The sequence below is a fragment of the Notothenia rossii genome (assembly GCF_949606895.1).
Source record: "Notothenia rossii genome assembly, chromosome: 5".
Lineage (NCBI taxonomy): Eukaryota > Metazoa > Chordata > Actinopteri > Perciformes > Nototheniidae > Notothenia > Notothenia rossii.
Window position 1 is genome coordinate 89193112 of NC_136903.1, and position 21662 is coordinate 89214773.

At 37.8% G+C, this 21662-nt stretch overlaps 3 protein-coding genes across 3 annotated transcripts; all 3 read right to left on the reverse strand.

Moving 5' to 3' along the window:
* Window positions 1-393: 393 nt before the first annotated feature.
* LOC307041195 (odorant receptor 131-2-like) lies at window positions 394-2530 on the reverse strand (the record flags this gene model as incomplete). The annotated part of the gene is made up of 2 exons (XM_079684520.1): window positions 394-1161; window positions 2381-2530. The coding sequence occupies 2 exons, from the start codon at window positions 2528-2530 to the stop codon at window positions 394-396; spliced, it is 918 nt and encodes a 305-aa protein (XP_079540646.1).
* Window positions 2531-6778: 4248 nt separating this feature from the next.
* On the reverse strand, window positions 6779-9080 carry LOC307041196 (odorant receptor 131-2-like; the record flags this gene model as incomplete). The annotated part of the gene is made up of 2 exons (XM_079684521.1): window positions 6779-7546; window positions 8931-9080. 2 exons carry the CDS (start codon window positions 9078-9080, stop codon window positions 6779-6781), a joined length of 918 nt encoding a protein of 305 aa, XP_079540647.1.
* A 5355-nt stretch (window positions 9081-14435) lies between these two features.
* On the reverse strand, window positions 14436-18207 carry LOC307041199 (odorant receptor 131-2-like; the record flags this gene model as incomplete). The annotated part of the gene is made up of 2 exons (XM_079684525.1): window positions 14436-15203; window positions 18058-18207. 2 exons carry the CDS (start codon window positions 18205-18207, stop codon window positions 14436-14438), a joined length of 918 nt encoding a protein of 305 aa, XP_079540651.1.
* Between the last annotated feature and the right edge of the window lie 3455 nt (window positions 18208-21662).

A 21662-nucleotide genomic window follows, 5' to 3' on the forward strand; every position in this document is an offset into this window, starting at 1 on the left:
CTCGGTGAAATTCCAAGTATACTGGAGATTGGAACAGTCCTTCTGCGGCACTCGATGACGTAGCATCCTTGAAATATTGGCTTGGAAGCCAGTTTCCTCGCGATTGAGAAACGGCCTCTGTCTGTTACTTTAGATGAAAACAGGGAGCCCCTCCCCACGCCCCTCTGAGAGATATCTGGTTAAAAAGAACACAATAGTGCTCTAGGAGGAGATTCGGGGATAAGGTGGGGGTGGGTTACCTTGGTGGTTTTTATATAAATGGATCAGGAGAAAAAGTGAGCGAATCTTTTTTCCTGAAACTTTCAGAATCTCTTTACACAGAGGGGACACATGTTTAAATACATGGAAAAGTGGATTTTGCATAATAGGTGACCTTTAAGTCTAAAAAAGGGATTACTTATTGCTAACTGTCCAACACAGGTGCTTTTTCAGGTACCCCCTGAAAGCCTTGTCTCGTATACCGTAGATAATCGGACTGATCGATCTTGGCAGGACCTGAATAACAATATAATAAGCAAAGAGGATGTCTGTAGAGTTCTGAGGAAACCTTTGCATCAGAGCATCTAGAAGCTGCGGGGCTACATATGCCAACATGCAGAGAAGCAGCTGAAACCCATGAAGCAAGACTGTGTTTCTGGCTTTTTTAGCATCTTCGCTAGCTGTTTGTGCAGTGGAGAGAATTTGGAAGTAAGCGTAAAAGACAGTAGTCCAAACTATAACAAGCAACAATATATATGTGATATTTCTCTTTTCCAAGATGATGGGATTTGGGAAGGTAGTTTTTCTGAGGCAGAAGATCTTTGACTGAAAGAAGTCCAGTGGCACTGTGGCCAAAGTGATGAAGAGATCAGGGAGACAAGACAACATGGTGGTCATCCAGATCAGACCAATCAGGATCAGAGTTCTCTTGATGGTACAGATCTGTGCGTGGCGTAGAGGGAAACAAATGGCGATGTAACATTCAAGCGCCATGCAGGCCAGATTGAGAGGCGTGTTTTCAGTCATAATGAGAGCCATCAGGATGAAGGTGCAGCAGACAGAGGCATTTATTTTGTAGATGGTGTAGCTGATGATGAACATGCAAAGGGAAAGAGTCACTTGGACCATGTCGTTGATCACCAGGTGAATGAAGAGGACGTAGCGTGGATTCATGTAGAAGATCTGGAGGGTGGGAAGAAAAGCAAAATGGAAGACAAGGTTTGAAAACACATCATTTTCCAGTTCGTCATTTTTATTTGAAAACTACCTGCATTACATATAAAATACTGCAATCAGAACACTGTATGTCATTTAGAAATATTTGGCATACCCCTGACAGCTAGTTGGCGTAAAAGTCTCTTTTGAGGATGACATCTTGTGGGGATGTCACTTGCTAGTTAGCTAGATACATCAATGGAAAAATAGACAATAAAATGGCCAAGAGATTATACTGTTCATACTGATACAGGTTGCATGCAAAGTACAAATTGTGCAATGGTCACTTAAAATATTCCCCTGCAAAAAGAAACCTGGTTAATTAAAAGTGACGTTGAGCCAAATGAATTAAGGAAAAGGGAATGCCAGTTTATTATTATAAGCTGCTGCAAACAGTAGAGCTACAGTAAGAACATATCTCTTGATCAAACCAATGTGTGCTTAACATGAATTAACTCGTCTTAGCAACTGATTCAGGTTGCATGCTGCATGGAAACTACAAATTGTGCAATGGTCACCTAACATATTACGATACAAAAAGAAACGTGCCTACAGTAAGAAATATCGGTAACACTTGATTTTAAGGTGCGCATATTCACCATCAACTAGTTGTTAATTAACATGAATAGTAGCAGTATACTGGCTATTTATTGCAATTGTCATTATAAAACACGTATTAAGGCCTTATTCTACATGATCATATTCTCCCAGTACCCATTAGTTAAGAGTTTTTGTCCTTAATAACCCTCTAATGGGTGCTTATTTATTGTAAGTAAGGAAGTAGTTGTGTTTGAGTTTGGGTCTTAAAATGCTCAATATGGGCCTAATAAGGCATTCTCTCTTAATAACACCTGACAAATATGGTCTATTGTTATGTAACAAGACATTAAACTATAAGTGTTAATTGTGTCAAAATAACTCAAAATTAGGTATTTCTAACTCATAATATGTTCCTGATTTTAAAGTGAAGTCTAGTTCATAACCAATAAGCTAATAGTTTGACTCTAATATGTTAATGAAGAACTAGTTGATGGTGAATATGTGTACCTTAATCTAAAGTGTTACCGAAATATCTCTTGATCAATCCAACGTGTGCTTAAAATGAATGCATTAGTCGACAGATTCCTATCGAGTTGCTAATCCTTTAAATTAATTATTAATGGCTAAATGTCAAAGGAAACTCCACCTGGTGTTTGCAGAAGGTGTGAATGAGGCCGGCATTGATGTAGTTGATGGAGATCCCGATCACCACAACAATCAAATTCTTGGCCACAGCTTTAGAGAAGGGATCTCGATACTGTAGAACCACCGTGACGTTGGCAGATGAGGTGTTCATTTCTTGAAACTGAACAGAAAGGAACACATTTAGTAAATAAAAAACAAGGAGACATTTGCAGTAAGGATTAGCTGCTGTGGTTTTCTTATAGCCAGAAGTGGGAAGTAGTGGAGTACAAATACTTTGATACTGTACTTACAGTAAGTACATCTTTCTGGTATCAGTACTTTACTCCACGACTTATTTTTGTGACGACTTTTTACTTTGACTTCTTACATTTATAGCACAAATACCTGTACTTTCTACTTCTTACATGTTGAACACAAATACCTGTACTTTCTACTTCTTACATTTTGAACCCAAATACCTGTACTTACTACTTCTCACATGTTGAACACAAATACCTGTACTTTCTACTTCTTACATGTTGAACACAAATACCTGTACTTTCTACTTCTTACATGTTGAACACAAATACCTGTACTTTTTACTTCTTACATGTTGAACACAAATACCTGTACTTTCTACTTCTTACATGTTGAACACAAATACCTGTACTTTCTACTTCTTACATGTTGAACACAAATACCTGTACTTTCTACTTCTTACATGTTGAACACAAATACCTGTACTTTCTACTTCTTACATGTTGAACTCAAATACCTGTACTTTCTACTTCTTACATTTTGAACACAAATACCTGTACTTTCTACTTCTTACATGTTGAACACAAATACCTGTACTTTCTACTTCTTACATGTTGAACACAAATACCTGTACTTACTACTTCTTACATGTTGAACACAAATACCTGTACTTACTACTTCTTACATGTTGAACTCAATACCTGTACTTTCTACTTCTTACATGTTGAACACAAATACCTGTACTTTCTACTTCTTACATGTTGAACTCAAATACCTGTACCTTCTACTTCTCTCATTTTCCAAACAGGCTGGTTCCTTTAGTCTGAATGTGTGTTTGGTGGCGTGATCATTATTATTTAGAGTCATTGCATGCCTATTGATTTGAACACGATCCGTGTATCCATCATTTCCTGGTCTTCTCTAAAGAAGAGGGACCAATGAAAACGTTGTCATGTTGCCGTTGTTCAGCATGGAAACATTCATTAGCTAACAATGACATTATTGTTCTATTAATATAAAGGGAGGTCAGGTACTCTTTAAAACAGCTGCTAGTTATGGGTACTTTTTACTGAAGTACATTTCAAAGCCTCTTTACTTTTACTTGAGTAAAGAAGTTTAGTCAGTACTTCTACTTTCACCAGAGTATTTTTAAACATATCTGTACTTATACTTGATTGAAGGATGTGTGCACTTTTGCCATCTCAACTTATTGCCTGTACTGATAACACCTCTCAGTCAAGGAGGCAGATTACTGATATTTGGAACACCTAAGCATGTTATCGTAAAGATTTACTTTTAAGAGTGAAACATTTGATAAAAATAAACACAAACCATACAAAAGATTGTAAATGTTTAACATTTGTATCAAAGTCACTTTTGTTGTCTATCCTCTACGTGAGTGATACAGACAGGGGGATCGAAATGCTGTTGTTCACCATCCCAAAAAAATATACAGTATATGTATATACTCTATACATACACATATATAAAATAAACACTTATTAAGAGGGATACATACAAATGCACAACAGTAATACAAGATATAAACTTCTAAACCTAGTTTTACTGCCCTTAGAGGGTTCCAAGGTTCTCTTATTATTCTTTGTTATTAATATAGTGCAATATAAATACATTTATAATATTTATGTCTAGTTCTCGAAGCAAACCATAATGTAGTTTTCTAATCATTATTCATTTATACTTCTACGCCAGAAGCTTGGATAAAATACTTGAATCTGGTGTGAACACTAAAGTGATGACGGATAGTTATTTATAATGTATTTAACCATGTATGACGCAACCAGACAGTCATGGACATTCAGAACTGATGTTGCTGGGAGCTACTTTTTCTCACAAATAATCCTGAATAAAGCCACTCAATAACAACGACAGGGAGAAAAAGGTTCTAATTTATCAACGTCAACAAAATCAAAAATCAAATATAAGTCTTGTTGCAAGCATTGAAATGTATAAACATGAAAGTATAATAATGAGGAATTTGTCACAGTCTGTACACTTTAAAAACCTTTACAAATGTTGAAGATGAGTATAAAATCCAAGAGGCTAGGAGCAGTAAATTAATGATCAATAAAAGGACCAGTTCCTTTCCAATCATCTGATTGATTTACTCAGTAACTCAAATAACTTGGCACAAAGACTGATACTATATGACAGGACAAAACATTTATTTACTGGGACTAAATCTACATTTCACTTATAAATGCTTAATTTAAATTTGAATGAGTTGATACAACATTAATGAAAACTCTAAAATCATACAATCAAGCATTAATTGGAAAGATGCATAAACATAAACCCCTTCTTTTCTCTTTCAATCATGAAAAACATGCATTCTGTCACCTCATCGAAATGTACCACAAAAAGTCCCATTCATTTGTTTTCATTGAATCATAAAACGTTTAGTATCACTGCTCTATTACATTACCTATTATTTATAATTATTGTTTCTAGGATAAGCTGAAATATGATGTCTTTCAAACCATCAACGATTCAGTTTGTATAAGATTCACAATGAACAATCCTAAACAAGTGAAAAAGACGTTAAAATCAGGTTTGTTTAAGTGAAGCCACACGTTTGTATTCTGAATACAGCTGTGAAAAGAGAGTGAAAGGCAGCTGGCACTAACCTGAGGCGATGCTTGTGGAGCTGGACACCAACAATATGGCAACTGGAAATCAGAAACTTTATATGTTGCCTTGTATTTGGGGCGTATTTCGGAGATGACGTATCTTTTGTTAAACTGCTATTTAAACAAACTGCTACGATTTCACTGCCAGCTACAGTGTAGTCTTTAGGCCTAAATTGGACTTCACAGTCACTTTACAATCCAAATGTGTATGTGGTATTCAGAGGTGAGAAGTAGTGGAGTACAAATACTTTGTTACTGTACTTAAGTACATTTTTCTGGTATCAGTACTTTACTCCACTACTTATTTTTCTGACGACTTTTTACTTTTACTTCTTACATGTTGAACACAAATACCTGAACTTTCTACTTCTTACATGTTGAACTCAAATACCTGTACTTTCTACTTCTTACATGTTGAACCCAAATACCTGTACTTTCTACTTCTTACATGTTGAACTCAAATACCTGTACTTTCTACTTCTCTCATTTTCCAAACAGGCTGGTTCCTTTAGTCTGAATGTGTGTTTGGTGGCGTGATCATTATTATTTAGAGTCATTGCGTGCCTATTGATTTGAACACGATCCGTGTATCCATCATTTCCTGGTCTTCTCTAAAGAAGAGGGACCAATGAAAACGTTGTCATGTTGCCGTTGTTCAGCATGGAAACATTCATTAGCTAACAATGACATTATTGTTCTATTAATATAAAGGGAGGTCAGGTACTCTTTAAAACAGCTGCTAGTTATGGGTACTTTTTACTTAAAGGGGACCTATCATGCAAAATGCACTTGTGTACGTCTTGTATACATGAATATGTGTCCCTGTTGTGTCAGAGAACTCACACAGCGTCAGAAAATATAACCCTCTCTCTTTACCTCCGTACCCAAATCTCTAAAAATGGTGATACAACGGAGCTGATAAAGATTTCCATCCGCTGTGACGTCATAGTGGGGGCGGAAAGTTGCTATCAGAAGCAATGCCTGACGTGTTTTGGACGTAATCTCGTCTTTGTTTACATTGGCAAGCCTCGCTAACACTCAGAGCTAACCTGTACTGGAGAGCACGTGTGTTTAAAAAAAAAAGCATTTGAGCTCCATACTATTTCAGAAATAATCCTTGACGTGATTTAAACAGGATGGCGTTTTATCACAACCAAATGTAACTTTATCTCCAGTAGAATTCTGATCAGGCATTAGCTCCGCCTCCTCTTCCTTTTTTTTTTTCAAGCTAAGGACCCAAAATCTGTGTTTCTCTAACAGGGCTGCAAAAGAGGGGTTTGAGCAGCATGAGGCAAGGCTACAATGGGTGAACTGTTTGGTATTTTGAAAAAAATACTTCACAGACATGTTTTGTAAAAGAATGGCCCTACAATATATTTTTCAAATATAGCATGATAGGTCCACTTTAAGTACATTTCGAAGCCCATACTTCTTTACTTTGACTTGAGTAAAGAAGTTTAGTCAGTACTTCTACTTGACCTTTAGTGTATAAATGAAGTCTAAAAAAGGGGCTACTTATTGCTAACTGTCCAACACAGGTGCTTTTTCAGGTACCCCCTGAAAGTCTTGTCTCGTATACCATAGATAATCGGACTGATCGATCGTGGCAGGACCTGAATAACAATATAAAAAGCAAAGAGGATGTCTGTAGAGTTCTGAGGAAACCTTTGCATCAGAACATCTCGAAGCTGCGGGGTTACATATGTTAGCATGCAGAGAAGCAGCTGAAACCCATGGAGCAAGACTGTGTTTCTGGCTTTTTTAGCATCTTCGCTAGCTGTTTGTGCCGTGGAGAGAATTTGGAAGTAAGCGTAAAAGACAGTAGTCCAAACTGTAACAAGCAACAATATATATGTGATATCTCTCTTCTCCAAGATGATGGGATTTGCGAAAACATTTTTCCTGATGCAGAAAACCTTTGAATGAAAGAAGTCCAGTGGCACTGTGGCCAAAGTGATGAAGAGATCAGGGAGACAAGACAACATGGTGGTCATCCAGATCAGACCAATCAGGATCAGAGTTCTCTTGATGGTACAGATCTGTGCGTGGCGTAGAGGGAAACAAATGGCGATGTAACATTCCAGCGCCATGCAGGCCAGATTCAGAGGCGTGTTTTCAGCCGTGATGACAAGAATCAGGACACAAATACAGCAGATGGAGACATTGATCCTGTAGATGGTGTAGCTGACGATGAACATGCAAAGGGCCAATGTCATATGGATCATGTCGTTGACCACCAGTTGAATGAAAAGGATATAGCGTGGATTCATGTAGAAGATCTGGAGGGTGGGAAGAAAAGCAAAATGGAAGACAATGTTTGAAAAACGTGGAAGTCTGAGGGTCAGCTTTATAATTAAAGCAGGTGAATATCCTTTAAAGTGAAACGGGGGATTCTGAACACAGCATTTTCCAGTTTGTCATTTTCATTTGAAAGCTACCTAACTTAGCTACTTGCATTCATATATCAAATATTGCAACTACCACTGTATGTCGTTGTGAAATATTCGGCATACCCTGACAGCTAGTTGGAATAACAATCTCTTTTGAGGATGACATCTTCTGACATGTTTCTTTCTAGCTACCTAAATACATCAATGGAAGAATTGACAATAAAATCTATTTCCCTTCTTACCGTATATTCACCCACATACCTACATCCCTTTCAACCCTTTATCCCTCTCACCCTCCTTCCTACATCCCTTGATCCCTTCCTCTCTACATCCCTTTGACCCTAACCATCCCTATATCTCTTTATCCATTCATCCCTTCTTCCCTCCTTCCTACGTACCTTGATCCTTTCCTCCTTATATTGCTTTTACAGTCATCCCTCTTTCCCTTACTTCATCCATACATTTCTCCATCCCTGCCTCTCCATATCCCTTTATCCATTCATCCCTCCCTTCATCCTTTCAACCCTTCATCAGATATGAATGCATCAGTACAGGTTAGCGGATTTACATATATAAGAACACTTAAACTAAAAAAAGTCTTCAGTATTCATGAAAACATAATAATGAACTTGTCTTAGCAACTGATACAGGTTGCATGTAAACTACAAATTGTGCAATGGTCGCCAAAAATATTCTGCTGCTTAATTGAAGTACAGTAAGAAATATCGGTAACACTTGATTTTAAGGTGCACATATTCACCATTAACTAGTTGTTAATTAACATGAATATTAGCAGTTTATTGACTGTTTATTAGTCATTATAAAACACGTATTAATGCCTTATTCTACATGACCATATTCTCCCAGTACTAGGTCATTAGTTAAAAGTTGTAGTCCTTAATAACCCTCTAATTAGTGCTTATTTATTGTAAGCAAGGACATTGTTGTGTTTGAGTTTGGGTCTTAAAATGCTCAATATGGGCCTAATAAGGCATTCTCTCATAATAACACCTGACAAATATGGTCTATTCTTATTCAACAAGACATGAAACTATAAGTCTAGTTCATAACCAATAAGCTAGTAGTTTGACTCTAATATGTTAATGAAGAACTAGTTGATGGTGAATATGTGTACCTTAATCTAAAGTGTTACCGAAATATATCTTGATCAACCCAACGTGTGCTTGAAATGAATGCATTAGTCGACAGCTTCCTATAGAGTTGCTAATCCTTTAAATTCATTATTAAGGCTAAATGTCAAAGGAAACTCCACCTGGTGTTTGCAGAAGGTGTGAATGAGGCCGGCATTGATGTAGTTGATGGAGATCCCGATCACCACAACAATCAGATTCTTGGCCACAGCTTTAGAGAAGGGATCTCGATACTGTAGAACCACCGTGACGTTGGCAGATGAGGTGTTCATTTCTTGAAACTGAACAGAAAGGAACACATTTAGTAAATAAAAAACAAGGAGACATTTACAGTAAGGATTGGCTGCTGTTGTTTTGTTATAGCCTGAACTGATAACAGCTCTCAGTCAAGGAGGCCGATTACTGATATTTGCAACACCAAAGCATGTTATAGTAAATGTGAACAGTGAAAAGCAGGAAATCAAAAACACAAATCCTATCAAAAATGGTAAATGAAAAGCATTTGTATGAAAGTCAAAGTCATCCTTATTGTTAATCCTCTGCGTGTGTGATACAGAGAGGGAGACTGAAATAATGTTTATCATCGTCCCAAAGAATGGAAATAAAACTATACACTATGTACACAGAGGTATACGTAAAAAGGCACAACAGTAATACAAAAGATAAACTTCTTAACCTACTTTTAAGCCCTTAGGGTTCCAATGTTACTCTTATTATAAATTGTTATTAATATAATGCATTATAAATACATTTATAATATGTATGTCTAGTTCTTGAAGCCCATGAAAATGTAGTTTTTCAGTCATTATTCATTTATACTTCTACGTCAGAAAAAATGCTTTAATCTGGTTTGAACACTAAAGTGACGACAGAAATTTATTTATTATTTATTTAACCGTGTATGAAGCAACCAGACAGTAATGGACATTCAGAACTGATGGTTTTTTTCACAAATAATCCTGAATAAAGCCTCTCAATAACAACGACAGGGAGAACAAGGTTCTAATTTATCAACGTCAACAAAATCAAAAATCAAATATAACTCTTGTTGCAAGCATTGAAATGTATACACAGTAAATTATAATGATGAGGAATTGTTCACAGAATGTACACTTTAAAAACCTTTACAAATGTTGAAGATGAGTATAAAATCCAATAGGCTAGGAGCAGTAAATTAATTATCAATAAAAGGACCAGTTCCTTTCCAATCATCTGATTGATTTACTCAGTAACTCAAATAACTTGTCACAAAGACTGATACTATATGACAGGACAAAACATTTATTTACTGGGACTAAATCTACATTTCACTTATAAATGCTTCATTTAAATTTGAATGAGTTGATACAACATTAATAGCCATAGCTGAAACCTCTAAAATCATACAATCAGGCATTAATTGGAAAGATGCATAAACATAAACCCCTTCTTTTCTCTTTCAATCATGAAAAACATGCATTCTGTCACCTCATCGAAATGTACCACAAAAAGTCCCATTCATTTATTTTCATTTAATCATAAAACGTTTAGTATCACTGCTCTATTACATTACCTATTATGTATAATTATTGTTTCTAGGATAAGCTGAAATATGATGTCTTTCAAACCATCAATGATTCAGTTTGTATAAGATTCACATTGAACAATCCTAAACAAGTGAAAAGACGTTAAAATCAGGTTTGTTTAAGTGAAGCCACACGTTTGTATTCTGAATACAGCTGTGAAAAGAGAGTGAAAGGCAGCGGGCACTAACCTGAGGCGATGCTTGTGGAGCTGGACACCAACAATATGGCAACTGGAAATCAGAAACTTTATATGTTGCCTTGTATTTGGGGCGTATTTTGGAGATGTTGTATTTTTTGTTAACCCTTTGATACACAAGCTATGCGAACCCCTTCTAAGAGACAACATGTGTAAAAAATGGCCCGTATTGACTTACGATGTTATTTCATGCATGGCTGAGTGTTTCTTAGCTATATATGTTTTTATCAATTTATTTAATCATTTAATATTCCAAGTATTCATTTAATATCTTGTTTTTGATCACCAAACATCATTATTTTCATTCTACCTTTCTTAATTTAGGAATAAAACAGTGTTTGTAGTTCTACATCAGGTTTGCATACATGGGTAAAAAATGACCCATGTATGCAAGTGTGATACAAATTATAAAAAATAAATACTATAATAATCATAATTATGTTATAACCAATTATTTTAGGAGTGATTTTGACCAAACAATATATATTTGGTGTTTTCAGTCCACATCTTTCTATTGCCCCTGTAATGTGCTTTTGGAGGGGGGGCGTGCCCTCCATGCGCCTCTTCATACACTATGTAAAGGAGGCGTGTGGTGCAGTGGATAGAGGCTTGGTGTTGGAATCAGGGAGCACGGGTTCAAACCCCACTGCAGTCAGCATGTCGTTGTGTCCCTGAGACACTTCACCCCAAATTGCTCCTATGGGGATTGTCCACAGTATTGAGTATGTAAATCGCTTTGGATAAAAGCGTCTAACAAGTAACATGTCATGTAATGTAATGTAGACACAAGTATTGGGCCACCTACACATTACACCTACAGGAGCTTTTATGACATCCCATTCCAAATTCTTAGGCATTAATATGAAGTTTGCAGCTATAACAGCTTTCACTCTTCTGTGAAGGCTTTCTACACGAGGTTGGAATCTGTCTGTGGGAACGTTTGCCCTTTCATCCAGGAGAGCATTTGTGAGGTCAGAATCTGATGTTGGACGAGAGGCTGGCTCTGTGTTCTAGTTCATCCCAAAGGTGTTCAATGGGTTGAGGTCAAGTGCTTCCTCACCAAGCTCATCCACCATGCCTTTATGGACCTTGCTTTGTGGGGCACAGTCATGCTGGAACAGAAAGGTTCTTTGCACCACTCCATCCGACGCTTGGTGATGCAAGGCTTGATGCAGCTGCTCGGCCATGAAAACCCATGAAGCTCCCCCAGTTTTGGTGCTGATATTAATGCCAGAGCTGACTCTGCAGTTATTGAGTCAGCAGAGCTTTGGCCACTTTTACGCACTCTGCGCCCAGCTCCTTGCTGAAAAGCCACCGTGCATTGCTCACACCACCCATGTAATCAGGGTGTTGTGCAGTAAAGACTGAGTCGGCATTGAGGGTGGCAACATCGAGCACATTGTGCCAGAGCACCATGGGCCACCTCTGTGTTCTCCGCTTGCAGGGGTAGGTGCGAACCATCTGATCCATTGTGTCCACTCCTGAATTAGTTTTGTTACAGAACTGGATCACTTCTGGTTCCTTGTTTACACTGTTGTCATCATGCGTGGTGCTCAGGAGGACAACAGCTTTCCCCTTTTCCGGCACATAGCTCACCATGGTCATGTTGCCACTGAATCCAGAGTCTGAGCTAAGCTTCCCCCTTAATTTGGATGGCCTCATGACAGGTGGTATGTCTGGCTTGTTCTGGCGAACGGTCCCCACAACGGTCAGGTTCTTCTCAAGGAGCTTTTCAGCCAGAGGGATTCTGGTGAAGAAGTTTTCCATTGTGATGTTGCGATATATAATAATCATACACTAGTAGCATTTGGCCAGTTCCTCCTGTCTAATTTGACATAGATATGAACTCTCTTCCTCACTAGTAATGGATGACAAGGTCAGGTAATGTTCAAATATTATGTGATGTTATCTTTTACAAGGTATCAAATATCTCCTTAAGTAAAAGAAGTGTAAAATAAGACTTACATGAATCAGTCGTGCAAAAGCAGCCTGTTGAGTTGTGACAAGTTTGTGACAGGTTGTCCACGGTAAACATGTTCCTAACTGCAATCATTTACAAATAAAAAGCTTCCTATCAAATTCCATAGTGAATACATGTTTGGTCCAATCACTGCTAAAATTATTATTTATAAAGAAATTATTATTATTATAGTATGTATTTTTTTCATTTTTATCACACTTGCATACTTGTGCCCATGTATTCAAACCTGATGTAGAACTACAAAAACTGTTCTAGTTCCTACATTAAGAAAGGGAGAATGAAAATAATGATGTGTGGTGATCAAAAACAAGATATTTAATGAATACTTGGAATACTAAATGATTAAATAAATTGATTACCAAAAATATAGCTAAGAAACACTCACCCATGCAAGAAATATTGTAGGTCAATACGGGTCATTTTTGATCCATGTTGTCCCTTAGAAGGGTATTGATACAAAAATGTTTTTTATTCAAAAATTAAGAAAGGAAAAGTGAAAGTAAGAGTTTTTGATGATTATAAACAAGTTAATTGAGGCATACCTGGACTTTTGAATTGTTAAAGTAATTTGTTGCAAAGATATTTACAAGTAAAACTAACTCGGGTCACTTTTGACCCATGTTGTGTATCCAAGGGGACTGCTTATTTAAACTAAATGCTACGATTTCACTGGCTGTTACAGTGTTGTATGGAAGCCTAAATTGGACCTCACAATCACGTTGCGATCCAAATTTGTATGTGGTATTCACAGGTGGGAAGTAGTGGAGTACAAATACTTTGTTACTGTACTTAAGTACATTTTTCTGGTATCAGTACTTTACTCCACTACTTATTTTTCTAACGACTTTTTACTTTTGCTTCTTACATTTTGAACACAAATACCAGTACTTTCTACTTCTTACATGTTGAACACAAATACCAGTACTTTCTACTTCTTACATGTTGAACACAAATACCTGTACTTTCTACTTCTTACAGGTTGAACACAAATACCTGTACTTTCTACTTCTTACATGTTGAACTCAAATACCTGTACTTTCTACTTCTTACATTTCCCAAACAGCTGGTTCCTTTAGTCTGAATGTGTGTTTGGTGGCGTGATCATTATTATTTAGAGTCATTGCGTGCCTATTGATTTGAACACGATCCGTGTATCCATCATTTCCTGGTCTTCCCTAAAGAAGAGGGACCAATGGAAACGTTGTCATGTTGCCGTTGTTCAGCATGGAAACATTCATTAGCTAACAATGACATTATTGTTCTATTAATATAAAGGGAGGTCAGCAGTGGCGGCTGGTGGAAAATATTTTTGGTGGGGCTGTTGATATAGTGAGTAAAAAAAATTGTTTTGGCAGAAATTACCCCTTAAATTGGGACTTCTGGTGATTTAATGGCCCCATAAAATCGTGGTTCTAGGGCCAGGAACAACCAGGCTGAGTCGGGCTGAGTATGCTAAACTAACTGCGGTCAAGCCAGCCTCCACTCGGAAAAACCTAGTCAAGTCAGCCCTCACGTGATATTGCAGTGCGCGAATATCCTATGCATTACGGTAGATTAAAAAAAATCATCCCTCTGTGTTTAGATGAGAATAAAACAAAAACTGTCCAGTATCAAAGACTCATTTCCCTTTAGGGTGATAGCAGGACATCCCATCTAGTCACTCAGAAAAAATCAGGACATTCTGATGTAGAGTTTCAAAATAAAATACCTTTGAAGTCTCATATATGAGCTATCATCCCTGTCCCCAAAGGTCTTTTATATTCTAGTTATGGGTACTTTTTACTGAAGTACATTTCAAAGCCCTCTTTACTTTTACTTGAGTAAAGAAGTTTAGTCAGTACTTCTACTTGACCTTTTAGTGTATAAATGAAGTCTAAAAAAGGGGCTACTTATTGCTAACTGTCCAACACAGGTGCTTTTTCAGGTACCCCCTGAAAGTATTGTCTCGTATACCGTAGATAATCGGACTGATCGATCGTGGCAGGACCTGAATAACAATATAATAAGCAAAGAGGATGTCTGTAGAGTTCTGAGGAAACCTTTGCATCAGAACATCTCGAAGCTGCGGGGCTACATATGCCAACATACAGAGAAGCAGCTGAAACCCATGGAGCAAGACTGTGTTTCTGGCTTTTTTAGCATCTTCGCTAGCTGTTTGTGCCGTGGAGAGAATTTGGAAGTAAGCGTAAAAGACAGTAGTCCAAACTATAACAAGCAACAATATATATGTGATATCTCTCTTCTCCAAGATGATGGGATTTGGGAAGGCAGTTTTTCTGAGGCAGAAAATCTTCGACTGAAAGAAGTCCAGTGGCACTGTGGCCAAAGTGATGAAGAGATCAGGGAGACAAGACAACATGGTGGTCGTCCAGATCACACCAATCAGGATCAGAGTTCTCTTGATGGTACAGATCTGTGCGTGGCGTAGAGGGAAACAAATGGCGATGTAACATTCAAGCGCCATGCAGGCCAGATTCAGAGGCGTGTTTTCAGTCATGATGAGAGCCATCAGGATGAAGGTGCAGCAGACAGAGGCGTTTATTTTGTAGATGGTGTAGCTGATGATGAACATGCAAAGGGAAAGAGTCACTTGGACCATGTCGTTGACCACCAGGTGAATGAAGAGGACGTACCGAGGATTTGTGTAGAAGATCTGGAGGGTGGGAAGAAGAGCAAAATGGAAGACAAGGTTTGAAAAAGATGAAAGTCTGGGGGTCAGCTTTATAATTAAACCAGGTGAATATACTTAAAAGTGAAATGGGTGATTATAAACAAAGCATTTTCCAGTTTGTCATTTTCATTTGAAAGCTACCTAACCCCCTGATCCCACCGGAAGCGTCTGCGCTGCGGCTGCGGGGTTTTTAGCGAACGCGGCTACTCTAGTCAATGGGTGCTATTCCACCAGACCCGCTGCGCCGCGGCTCGAAGCGTCCCAGAAGCTCCTTGCCGCAAGGAATTTCTAAAATATAGGATGAATCCTATTTTTGACGCGGCGCAGCGCAGGCAGGAAGTGGAACGTTCATCCGAAAATATTGGTGATGTCGTTGGCTGTCCAGCCTCAGCTCAGCCACGAGGTGATGAAAATCACCTTGTTGTCTCCTTTGCTGGTTGAGGGGGTGCACCCAAAACCGGCTCCTTCTCCTCCCCCCACCCCCCCCCCCCCCCCCGTAGTCTTTCAAGTAGGAGACTACATGCCAGCGTTCTCCTCCGGTTTACAGGCACTGTAAATTATATATATATAGAATAATTATGATGATGAATGCATATTTTTTTACCACTAAAATACAGCAACACATCTTTGATTCATGTCGTTTATAACTGGAATATACAACTATTATTAACTGTGTCCGTAGTCTACAACACAACAAAATAGGAAATAACAACAATAAACACGATTTAAACAGACAAAAACATAAACCATTTAACTACGTAGCCTAACTACTTGTAGAAGTACAAATGTCCAGGAAATATTCCAAAATCAACAACAACTGCGAGGCTGCACACACGACGCTCCGCTTCCGCAACGTTGTGAAACGCGCCTGGTGGGTTATGACGCAGGAGGAGGTCGCAGCGCGATCAGGGGGCTACTTAGCTACTTGCATTCACATATCAAATACTGCAACTAGCACTGTGTGTAGTTTATAAATATTTTGGATACCACTGACAGCTTGTTGGCATAAAAATCTCTTTTGAGGATGACCTTTTCTGGGGATGTCACTTGCTAGCTATCTAAATGCATCAATGGAAATATGGACAATACAATGGCCGAGAGTTTATACTGTATGTTTCAACCCACTCTCTTCAGTCTGCGTACAAATGACACGACTTTACACATTGGAAATGCGTGCAATAGATACGCAGAAGTCCGATTTTGCGTGCATATGATACGCCCACGTTACGTTTGTTATGAACATATCTTAAATACGTTTATTTTCCACATATCTTTGCCATTTATTGTCTTGCTTATAATAATGATAATAGTCATTTATGAATATCATTTTAGAGCACACATTTGAAATCGACAATCGGGCTCGATATATGGTTAAATTAAAATCAGTAGTCGAGGCTGTAATTTCTCCAGCTGTTACTCTCATGAGCGAGGCAGAAAATAATAGTTTTAACGTTCCAAAAAGCTGCTGTGTCGCAGCAACATTTTAGAAACTTGGTCAAACATTAAAACAAATCCAGAGTTACGTGTTTCTGTACTTCCTCTAACAAGAAAGGACAGTAACAGAAGATCTCTGTGGCTTCAGGCTTGATCGCTGTTCAAATGACAGCGTTGGTTTCCCCAAAAGTGGGCGGGGCTGTAAAGTGACGTAGATTTGACTCATCTATTATTCAAAACCATTCTATTTATTCTAACATAAATCACATGCCAGTTTTTTATCTTTTTATTTATTGATTTGTTTTTGCAGATGTTTCGTTTCCTACAGTTGATATCATTATGTCTTATATTCAATCAACACATCCGGCCTTGTTTATCCAGACTTTCCCTTCCATTCATCTATCTTTCCTTCTTACCGTATATTTACCCACATCCCTTTCAACCCTTCATCCCTCTTTCCCTACATCCCTCTGACCTTTCATCCCATCCTCCCTCCTTCCTACATCCCTTGATTCCTTCCTCCCTACATTCCTTTTACACCCCTCTTTCCCTAAATTCCTTTATCCCTTCCTATGCACATCCATTTGACCCTCATCTATCCCTATATCCCTTTATCCCTTTAAACGTTCATCCCTCCCTTCATCCTTTCAACCCTTCATCAGATATGAATGCAGCAGTACAGGTTAGCAGATTCACATATACAAGAACTCTTAAACTCTCAAATGTCTTCTGTATTCATGAAAACATAATAATGAACTTGTCTTAAAAACTGATACAGGTTGCATGTAAACTACAAATTGTGCAATGGTCACCTAAAATATTCTGCTGCTTAATTGAAGTACAGTAAGAAATATCGGTAACACTTGATTTTAAGGTGTACATATTCACCATTAACTAGTTGTTAATTAACATGAATATTAGCAGTATATTGACTGTTTATTAGTCAGTATAAAACACGTATTAATGCCTTATTCCACATGACCATATTCTCCCAGTACTAGGCCATTAGTTAAAAGTTTTAGTCCTTAATAACCCTCTAATTAGTGCTTATTTATTGTAAGTAAGGACGTTGTTGTGTTTGAGTTTGGGTCTTAAAATGCTCAATATGGGCCTAATAAGGCATTCTCTCTTAATAACACCGAACAAATATGGTCTATTCTTATGCAACAAGACATGAAACTATAAGTCTAGTTCATAACCAATAAGCTTGTAGTTTGACTCTAATATGTTAATGAAGAACTAGTTGATGATGAATATGTGTACCTTAATCTTAAGTGTTACCGAAATATATCTTGATCAACCCAACGTGTGTTTGAAATGAATGCATTAGTCGACAGCTTCCTATAGAGTTGCTAATCCTTTAAATTCATTATTAATGGCTAAATGTCAAAGGAAACTCCACCTGGTGTTTGCAGAAGGTGTGAATGAGGCCGGCATTGATGTAGTTGATGGAGATCCCGATCACCACAACAATCAGATTCTTGGCCACAGCTTTAGAGAAGGGATCTCGATACTGTAGAACCACCGTGACGTTGGCAGATGAGGTGTTCATTTCTTGAAACTGAACAGAAAGGAACACATTTAGTAAATAAAAAATAAGGAGAGATTTATAGTAAGGATTGGCCTGAACTGATAACAGCTCTCAGTCAAGGAGGCCGATTACTGATATTTGCAACACCAAAGCATGTTATAGTAAATATGAACAGTGAAAAGCAGAACACAAATCCCATCAAAAATGGTAAATGAAAAGCATTTGTATGAAAGTCAAAGTCATCCTTATTGTTAATCCTCTGCGTGTGTGATACAGAGAGGGAGTCTGAAATAATGTTTATCATCGTCCCAAAGAATAAAAATAAAACTATACAGCATACTATACAGTATGTACACAGAGGTATACGTAAAAAGGCACAACAGTAATACAAAAGATACACTTCTTAACCTACTTTTAAGCCCTTAGGGTTCCAATGTTACTCTTATTATAAATTGTTGTTAATACAATGCATTATAAATACATTTATAATATGTATGTCTAGTTCTTGAAGCCCATGAAAATGTAGTTTTTCAGTCATTATTCATTTATACTTCTACGTCAGAAAAAATGCTTTAATCTGGTTTGAACACTAAAGTGACGACAGATATTTATTTATTATTTATTTAACCATGTATGAAGCAACCAGACAGTAATGGACATTCAGAACTGATGGTTTTTTTTCACAAATATTCCTGAATAAAGCCACTCAACAACAACGACAGGGAGAAAAAGGTTCTAATTTATCAACGTCAACAAAATCAAAAATCAAATATAACTCTTGTTGCAAGCATTGAAATTTATACACAGTAAATTATAATGATATTATTATAATTGTTCACAGTATGTACACTTTAAAAACTATATACAATTATTATGTTAAAGATGAGTATAAAATCCAATAGGCAAGGAGCAGTAAATGTATTATCAATAAAAGGACCAGTTCCTTTCCAATCATCTGATTGATTTACTCAGTAACTCAAATAACTTGGCACAAAGACTGATACGATATGACAAAAAAACATTTATTTACTGCAACTAAATCTACATTTCACTTATAAATGCTTCATTTAAATTTGAATGAGTTGATACAACATTAATAGCCATAGCTGAAACCTCTAAAATCATACAATCAAGCATTAATTGGAAAGATGCATAAACATAAACCCTTTCTTTTCTCTTTCAATCATGAAAAACATGCATTCTGTCACCTCATCGACATGTACCACAAAAAGTCCCATTCATTTGTTTTCATTTAATCATAAAACATTTAGTATCACTGCTCTATTACATTACCTATTATTTATAATTATTGTTTCTAGGATAAGCTGAAAAATGATGTCTTTCAAACCATCAATGATTCAGTTTGTATAAGATTCACAATGAACAATCCTAAACAAGTGAAAAGACGTTAAAATCTGGTTTGTTTAAGTGAAGCCACACGTTTGTATTCTGAATACAGCTGTGAAAAGAGAGTGAAAGGCAGCTGGCACTAACCTGAGGCGATGCTTGTGGAGCTGGACACCAACAATATGGCAACTGGAAATCAGAAACTTTATATGTTGCCTTGTATTTGGGGCGTATTTTGGAGATGTTGTATTTTTTGTTAACCCTTTGATACACAAGCTATGCGAACCCCTTCAAAGGGACAACATGTGTAAAAAATTACCCGTATTGACTTACGATGTTATTTCATGCATGGCTGAGTGTTTCTTAGCTATATATGTTTTTATCAATTTATTTAATCATTTAATATTCCAAGTATTCATTTAAAATCTTGTTTTTGATCACCAAACATCATTATTTTCATTCTACCTTTCTTAATTTAGGAATAAAACAGTGTTTGTAGTTCTACATCAGGTTTGCATACATGGGTAAAAAATGACCCATGTATGCAAGTGTGATACAAATTATTTAAAAGAAATACTATAATAATAATTATGTTATAATCAGTGATTTTGACCAAACAATACATATTTGGTCTTTTCAGCCCACATCTTTCTATTGCCCCTGTAATGTGCTTTTGGAGGGGGGGCGTGCCCTCCATGCGCCTCTTCATACAGTGGTGCAGTGGATAGAGCCTTGGAGTTGGGATCAGGGAGCACGGGTTCAAACCCCACTGCAGTCAGCATGTCATTGTGTCCCTGAGACACTTCACCCCAAATTGCTCCTGTGGGGATTGTCCACAGTATTGAGTATGTGAGTCGCTTTGAATAAAAGCGTCTAACAAGTGACATGTAATTAATGTAATGTAATGTAGACACAAGTATTGGGCCACCTACACATTACACCTACAGGAGCTTTTATGACATCCCATTCCAAATTCTTAGCCATTAATATGAAGTTTGCAGCTATAACAGCTTTCACTCTTCTGTGAAGGCTTTCTACACGATGTTGGAATCTGTCTGTGGGAACGTTTGCCCTTTCATCCAGAAGAGCATTTGTGAGGTCAGAATCTGATGTTGGACGAGAGGCTGGCTCTGTGTTCTAGTTCCTCAAAAAGGTGTTCAATGGGTTGAGGTCAAGTGCTTCCTCACCAAGCTCATCCACCATGCCTTTATGGACCTTGCTTTGTGGGGCACAGTCATGCTGGAACAGAAAGGTTATTTGCACCACTCCATCCGACGCTTGGCATTGTGTTTGGTGATGTAAGGCTTGATGCAGCTGCTCGGCCATGAAAACCCATGAAGCTCCCCCAGTTTTGGTGCTGATATTAATTCCAGAGCTGACTCTGCAGTTATTGAGTCAGCAGAGCTTTGGCCACTTTTACACACTCTGCGCCCAGCTCCTTGCTGAAAAGCCGCCGTGCATTGCTCACACCACCCATGTAATCAGGGTGTTGTGCAGTAAAGACTGAGTAGGCATTGAGGGTGGCAACATCGAGCACATTGTGCCAGAGCACCATGGGCCACCTCTGTGTTCTTCGCTTTACAGGGGTAGGTGTGAACCATCTGATCCATTGTGTCCACTCCTGAATTAGTTTTGTTACAGTACTGGATCACTTCTGGTTCCTTGTTTACACTGTTGTCATCCACTGCTCTGTCATCATGCGTGGTGCTCAGGAGGACAACAGCTTTCCCCTTTTCCGGCACATAGCTCACCATGGTCATGTTGCCACTGAATCCAGAGTCTGTGCTATGCTCCTCCCTTAATTTGGATGGCCTCATGACAGGTGGTATGTCTGGCTTCTTGTTCTGGCAAACGGTCCCCACAACAGCCAGAGGGATTCTGGTGAAGAAGTTTTACATTGTGATGTTGCGATATATAATAATCATACACTAGTAGCATTTGGCCAGTTCCTCCTGTCTAATTTGACATAGATATGAACTCTCTTCCTCACTAGTAATGGATGACAAGGTCAGGTAATGTTCAAATATTATGTGATGTTATCTTTTACAAGATATCAAATATCTCCTTAAGTAAAAGAAGTGTAAAATAAGACTTACATGAATCAGTCGTGCAAAAGCAGCCTGTTGAGT